The sequence below is a fragment of the Wasmannia auropunctata genome, unplaced genomic scaffold, assembly GCF_000956235.1.
Source record: "Wasmannia auropunctata unplaced genomic scaffold, wasmannia.A_1.0 LD336078.1, whole genome shotgun sequence".
Lineage (NCBI taxonomy): Eukaryota > Metazoa > Arthropoda > Insecta > Hymenoptera > Formicidae > Wasmannia > Wasmannia auropunctata.
This window is the reverse complement of record NW_012026812.1, coordinates 2,687,933-2,695,087: the sequence shown is the minus strand read 5'-3', so window position 1 is coordinate 2,695,087 and position 7,155 is coordinate 2,687,933. Positions and strand designations below refer to the sequence as shown.

Below are 7,155 nucleotides of genomic sequence, written 5' to 3'. Positions count from 1 at the left end.
AGTTTCGTCTCACAGAATCACTCTCAGCGAGAATATATACATATCTCGCGGTCGGGCAACTCACACCCTTCGAGATACTCCGATTTACTTGTACGGTACGCTCACCGTCTTTCTTTCTCTTTTGCACGCTCGCTTCCGAAATTCCTGCCTTCTCTTCGCGACTCAAAACTCGACTCTCCCGTTCGGCCCGCTTCCCGCGCAACCCTCGCTCCCCTTCCCGTCTTACTCCGAAATTCGCGGAGTCACCTGCGATTGTCGCTCTATCTAGAGCACTAATGGGGTTTATCCGCATCGCTAGATGGTGCGCCAGGCCGGATTCCCGTTAGGCGCTTACACGTGTTAGCTTTTTCTTTTTTTTTCTTTTTTTTTTGGAAAGCGCACGAACTCGGGATATTTATGGACGGTGGTGTGCTACGTGCACGTATACAACGCGACACTGTAGCACGCATTAACGCCCGTACACGGGGATACACGAGCACGCACGCACGCACGCACACGAGTTCCCCCCTCTGAATTCATGAATAGCGCCGCTTCCGAGTTGGACTTCCTTCCGAGCGCACAATGCCGGCGCGGAGTGAGCCTCTGTCGCGCGAGCGCACCCATCTATTCTCCGCACTTTTCATTGCGTCACGGCAGTCGCGAACGGACACACGCGCGCGGCGTGTACGCGGCAGTCGCGCGCGAGATCCGGAAGTGACGGAACGTTTTTTTTTTCGTTTTCCTTTTTTCTTTCGAGCAAACGCCCCCGTATCTCGGTGTGTGTATAGCTCCGATTCGGCGAAGGGAGCGCGGCGTTAAAATAAGAATTCCGACGGAGGGTGGAAGTCTCGAGTTGTAAAAATCCGCCGCACGCACGCTAACGCGCGTGCCTCGCGCGTACGCTCCGTCACGTCGACGCTGTAGCCTTGCGGTTACGCAACGCATGAGTCGTCGCGCAATAAAATATATACCACGTTAATTGCGTAAGCGTAATGGGATTGAAGAAGCTTACACGGCTAGGGAGTTGGGCTGTCACCGACACGAATACGCGAATAGAGAGGGATGAGAATCGGAGGGATTAGCTGCGAGCCGCACGCGTGTTGCCGCATAATCCTGCGATTTTTTGAAGGGACAAAAAAAATATTTCCTCTCGATTTTCATCGTTAACCCCGCGACGATTCATACAAATAGTCATTTTTTTCAATCTACGTAAAATCTGGATGCGCCGCAAGAGGGAAGAGACCTCTCGGAGGAAAGTTAACGGCGGGGAATTTCCCCGGGGAAAGATTAGGGAAGAGGGAACGTTTCGCGCGAGCAACTTTTCAGCCGGGGCGACCGACGCGACGGGCCCATTCGCCACACGGGCGCGTTAATATAACGCGCGACGGACGGGCGCAATGGGTGCGCCCCGTCATGCCCCGAAGGTGCCAAGCCCACGTTTCCGCGGTTCGCGTCTTCCATCTTCGTCCTCCACGGCTGCCCTGCGCTGCGCCCTTTTCGTCCCTCTCATCGCCCGGCCGAGCGAGCCAAGGCTGAACCCCCTCGCGAGGAGGGATTTCCCCTTCGATCCGATCGCCGCTCGCGTCGCTTGCGCAATCGGCCAGCGTGACATATTTTATTGCCCGGCGACTCTCTGTCCGTTGCATAATCGATCACCGGCGTCACGCTCCGCGCAGATTCGACGAATTATTCCAAGACCCGTGCCCTTGCATCTGGGTTTTGTAACAAGCGCGACTTTTCTGCAGAGATTTCTAGCTATATGTATATTTTTTTGTATATGATTAAATATTGAAATGGCAACAATATTCATTTAATGTAATAATGTAATTCTAGACAGAACAGGAAACACTCAATTGTGCTGAAATCAATTTCCAATAGCGCGGTTTGATTTATAATTTACTATTGTCGATTTCGACCGCTTAAAGCGAGCGCGTTGTGCAGTATTTTTCACGTAGTTCGAACGACTGCTCTAAATATCTAATGCGTCGCTTGCTCGCGTTACGATAAAGGAACAATTTCCGTTCGTACAAGCTCGCTCAACAAACGGGGATTGCTATTTCCGGTGGCGCATTGTTCGATCGAGGCTGCGACTGGGACTTCGCGACGTAAATCGAAAGCCGTTCCATCGGCCGTAATATCGGCGACATAAATGTCAGAGCGACAAAAGACCATCGCGAAGAAATTGTTATGGTAATCGTAATTTCGTCGACAGTCAACTTCGACAAATGCGTCGCTCAATATTGTCGCCGTCAGAAAGCTCATATAGACAACAATAATGCAATAACAGTCTGAATACGGACAATCATATGTGTCATTATTTAAAAAATATATAAGGGAAGAACACAGCTCTCTTTGTGATCGAATTTCGTCGTAATAAAATTTGAAGCGTACTCATGATATGACACTTGAACTTTATTAACTGGCAGCGTCGATGGCACTTATGACTCTCGTGCATCCTCTATTTAAAGAATCGGATGACCCTCGAAAAGCGAACGTAATGACGCATCACTAATTGCACCGCCTCGTCCGTCGCGGCAAGAACGGCCCATAAATGGCTATCGAATTTTCAGTCGGCAAGAAGCGCACTAGTCGCGAACTGATGTTAAAGACGAGTTGAATTGAGAGAAACTTGAATCATTACCGGTTCGTGAAACTCGCAATTTATTGAGCTATGCGATTACGAATTGCTTAAAATCTCAGTCGAGGATTACATTAGTCGATATACATTGGTTAAACGGCATTTACTCGTCCTTAAAATTTTACGAGAATGCCATTATAACATTAAAATTTATAATAGACGCGTGCTTTTTCTCCCCGATACGTTAAATCGCGTTGTTTTCCATTCGCAAATCTCTTCCGAATCGGATTTAGTCGCTACCTACCGTTCCGCGTTTCGACACCGAACACGCTCGAGCTCTCGTCCGGCGCCCAGGGGAAGTCCGAGTTTTCCTCGGTCTTTACGAGATTATCGAATTCCATCCCCCCGGCCTCGCGACCTTCGCCCTCGAATCTCAATCCTTCGTTCCATTCGACAGATGTTCCCGAGCGCTCCACCTCGTCCTTGAAGCGGACGGTTTTGTTCTCGCGCGCGGGCGACACCTGTTCGCCGTGTCGGCTCTTCAGAATCGGCGCCCTAACGAACAGATCGAGCATCGTGCGCTCGATCTTCAGGTGCTCCTCCACGATGCGGTCCAGGGTGTCCGCGTATCCGGATGTCCATCTCCCGCGCTCGTGCGAGTCGTTATATTCGCGGCTCGGACTCCGGAGCCGGCCGTTGGGACTTCCCAGATCCTGATATCCATTCGTTTCCCCGGGTCCCGCGGGAATCGCCACTGTGTTCATCCGCCTGAAATCAAGGCTGTTCAACTTGTTCTCGAAGTTCTGCCGGGTCTCCGTGTTACGGAAGCACGGCGGCGGGTCGATGAGGAACTTCAGCGCTTCCAGGTGCTCGTAATATTCACGCTCGAGCTCCCCGGCCCTTCTTCCGGCGACGTTGACTTCCTCCCGCCGTCCGGCGTCGTTGCCTTTCGACGTTACCACGCTTTTCACGGGGATCTTCCTCTTCCTCTTCAGGTGGACACCATTAACCGTCCTGGGAATTCCCACGCCCCTCGATCTGACCTCATCGTCGCCGGCGAGCAGCTTCCTCGGCTTCGCACGGGTCTCGTACTTGCTCCTAGTCCTCGCGAGTCCTCGTCGTTTCCACGAAGCGCCGAAACTACGTATCGCGGTCAGAAATCGGACGTTGGGTCGCGACGGGGTGATTTTCTGCGCGAGTTCGGAGCGACGATGAGGAGGATAACGCTGACGGCGTGTGGGTGGTCGTTTTGTCATCACCAGCGGATCCGTCGTCTCGCAACTGCGTTGTCGCGACGAATGCCGTTGATTCAGCGTCGTCAGACACTGAATACAATCGAAAAGCTTCATCTTGGAAGATCATTAATTTTTCAATTTGCCACCTTTATCGCCACCACAATCGTGCTTCATTAATTATATCATCGAGCGCTCACGCTGAATTTACTTTCATCGCGTGATTTGTCACAACGAGTTCACCCAGCCCGCCCTTTCTTTCCTCATTACGCAATCGCGTGCAGATTCATTAAACAGCGATTCGCGACCATTGTACCGTCGGATAATACGCGCATTGTTGACGATCGTGTCATTCACAGGCATCCCCCGCCGTTGTATGCGTTTCCTGATTGAACACTCATCGGCCTTTATATTAGCTTGAGCATTCACTAAATTGTCGGCCAAATTCGATGGAAAAAGATTTTACACGAGAAATTACGTTACAAAGTGGAGGATCGGGGGATCGATCGCACAATTATTAACGGCCTCGTTGCGTTTCAAATTATTAATTTCGCCGCACCGAAAAAAAAAAATTACATGACTCAGATCTGCAAATTTTTACTACATATTCACATTTCACTTGTCCATCAGTGATTCCTTTCAGAAAATCAGGCGATCGATCCCCGATCCTCGATTGCGAGTGAAAAAATCCCCGCGATTCCGACGCTGCTTTCTCGAGTAAAGCGACTTGGAAATCCGATTGCACGGTGCGGCGCGCTCAGGACAAGGTGTTCCCCGATACTGAGCGGGAGAAGGTGGGTCCGCAGGCGGCGGCCCCGGTGAAGAAAGAAGAAGAAGAGAAGAAGAGGGTCGCCTCCTCGACGTTAGGGTCTTCCCGGAGAGCCAAGGGTGCGCCCGCAACGGAATTGCGGCGTGTCGCTGCGGTGTACAGGTGTATACGGTCGTGTACGTGAGAGCGTACGTGCGAGCTCGGAGGACAGGTGGGTCGCGCGTGTGCGTGAAGGCAACGCGCGCGCACTCACATACGGCGGCGTGGGTATATGCCCCTGTCTCTGGATGAGCACTGTACCGCGACGACGAGCGGGCAATTTGGAGAAAAGAGTCGGTAACATAATGGCCAGGGAGGAGGAGAGAGTGGGATGATCCGCGTATACATTTATGGTCCGCGTACACGTCATACATACGTTGCGCGCACTCATTAGGCCCGATTATTATCCAGCCATCCGATCCGCGGAGGATTGGAATAAGTCGCCAATTATCGGCGATTGATTGGACGAGACGAAAATCTGTAATAGTCTCCGGCTTTCGAAACCGATGTCTGATCTCGATACTCCGAGAGGTTTGTCTCAGCAAAAGACTTTCGTATTTGTAGTCGCGTATATACAAAAATATAAAGAGAAATAAACAGAAAATTGATCTAATTAGCAAAATTCATTTCCATTGCGCGTCAGTTAGATTTATAAAGAAATGCTTAAAAAGGATTCTTGTTTCTGTCTCGCACAACAGTTGCGAGACATTGATGAACGGCGACGCATAGAAAGCCGGCAGGGATTAATTCGACCAACCAAAACGTCACCGACGCTAACTTCGGCTTCTGCGGTTGTCGCGCATAAAGGAACCGGCCGCCATTGTTCACCGTTGAGATCATCGGAGATAATTAAACTACGCGCATTGTACGCTCAGTTAACTGGCAGGATTATTGTGCTCGATCAAACATCGCCGGTCATGCGTGGGTAATTTCTGGGTTCTCCGAACGTAACGCTCGATGCACGAGTGAGGAACGTTCGAGCGTCGGACGTAAGTTCCGGAATTTGTGAATTATTAAATGTGTGCATGACGCGCGCGCGTTACAATCGTCTTACGGTCCAACAACAACAACAACAACAACGTTCAACGCGTGGACATTTACGCAATTGCGATATCCGCGCGCGATCGCTCTATGAATTAGTTATGTTACTCACACGTGGAATTATTTCAATTACTCGCGCTGCAATTAACGATCGTATGTATCTCTCGCGTAAAGTCTAGTCCGTGTTAAAAATTAATTGAAAAATGATGGTTTACTCGACATTTGATACTGCACGAGATTAATCGGGAATCGATATTGAGCGCGGCGGCTTATTGCTCAAACAGACCCGCGATTAAATTGGAAAGCGCTCGTAAATTCGACATTATGTAATTTAATTAATTATGAGCCGACGTTTATCCATCAAAAGTTTCTGTCAAACAGCGGCTTGTCAATTGTTAATTATCGATGCGCACCTGTATCGAGCGATCTCCCTTGTCAACCGCGTTTATTTTTACAAGAAAATACAATTTTTAATTATGATAAGAGCCAGAGTTCTATCACTAAAATTGATGTTTGCGTAAAGAAACGGAGGGACTTACTGGTAACGTTCTTATCCGCCTCCGTCCGTGTGCGCGTTGTAGTTGTGGTCCTTGTGGTGATCTCTGCGGCACACAAATGACAGAATTACGATTACTTCCCGCGTTTCATAGGCGAGCGAGGAACCGATCGATAGGTTTTCGCGGCAAATACCTACTATTCTGAATTTCGGTGGTGGTGTTCTCCTGCAGACTGCTCCTGTAGATCCTCCTCTTCGGCGAGCCGATATTTTCTCTGCGGCAAACAAAAAATCAAAGAATAAAAATAAAATTTTTGATCGAAGTACATTAGAACAATTAAACTCCAACGTTTTGTTATTACAAAAAGATCTCGCGATATATCGATCACTTACTGATTAAGACCGAGTTTTAACTGCTCCCCAGAATTACGTAGCAGAGCGTGCGCCTCGCTGTTGGTCAGATCTCGAGTGCTCCTTCCGTTAATGTTACTGATCAGATCACCCTCTCTCACCCCCTGTTGAGCCGCCTTGCTTCCCGGATTCACCTGAAGCGATAAAAAAAATGCGTACGGTCAAAAAATTTGTCGACGTTACATCTGAGAGTTATTGGAACGAAATCAACGCGAGTGAACGTGATTTAATTGCGAATCGCCGGGCGAGTTATCAAACCAGAGAGATGATTGAGAGCCACTGTCCTTCGTTGCGCCTAGAGGCAGGCAACTTCCCAGACGTCGACACGCGACGTTGCCTGAAAGCGGCCGTACAGGCGTAAGCGACGACAAATTATCGTCACGGTGGATCGAAACGCGATAAAATATAGTTGTCGTTCAGAAATATATATAGAAATCGATATATTTTGTGAATGAAAAAATGCCGCAGAATATAATCGAGATATAATCCCCGGGCATGTGAATTTAAATTACTATATACATTTATGATTATTAAATTTTTTTATGGCAAGAACATTCGCTTATATTTGTCAAGAAAGTGGCGGATGTAAAAACCCCCCCAAAAAATTTGT

The 7,155-nt window shown here is 49.0% G+C and overlaps 1 protein-coding gene across 2 annotated transcripts in view; it reads right to left on the bottom strand.

The window, feature by feature from the left end:
* The window catches only part of LOC105448915, a 79,142-nt gene that overhangs the window by 46,413 nt on the left and 25,574 nt on the right, over positions 1–7,155 (bottom strand). For both annotated transcript variants that reach the window (XM_011687778.1, XM_011687779.1), the window contains exons 2-4: positions 6,528–6,679; positions 6,333–6,409; positions 6,178–6,240 (exon numbers count right to left, since the gene is read on the bottom strand). In XM_011687778.1, coding sequence (XP_011686080.1) covers positions 6,178–6,240; positions 6,333–6,409; positions 6,528–6,679 — 292 coding nt within the window. The remainder of the gene's footprint in view (positions 1–6,177; positions 6,241–6,332; positions 6,410–6,527; positions 6,680–7,155) is intronic.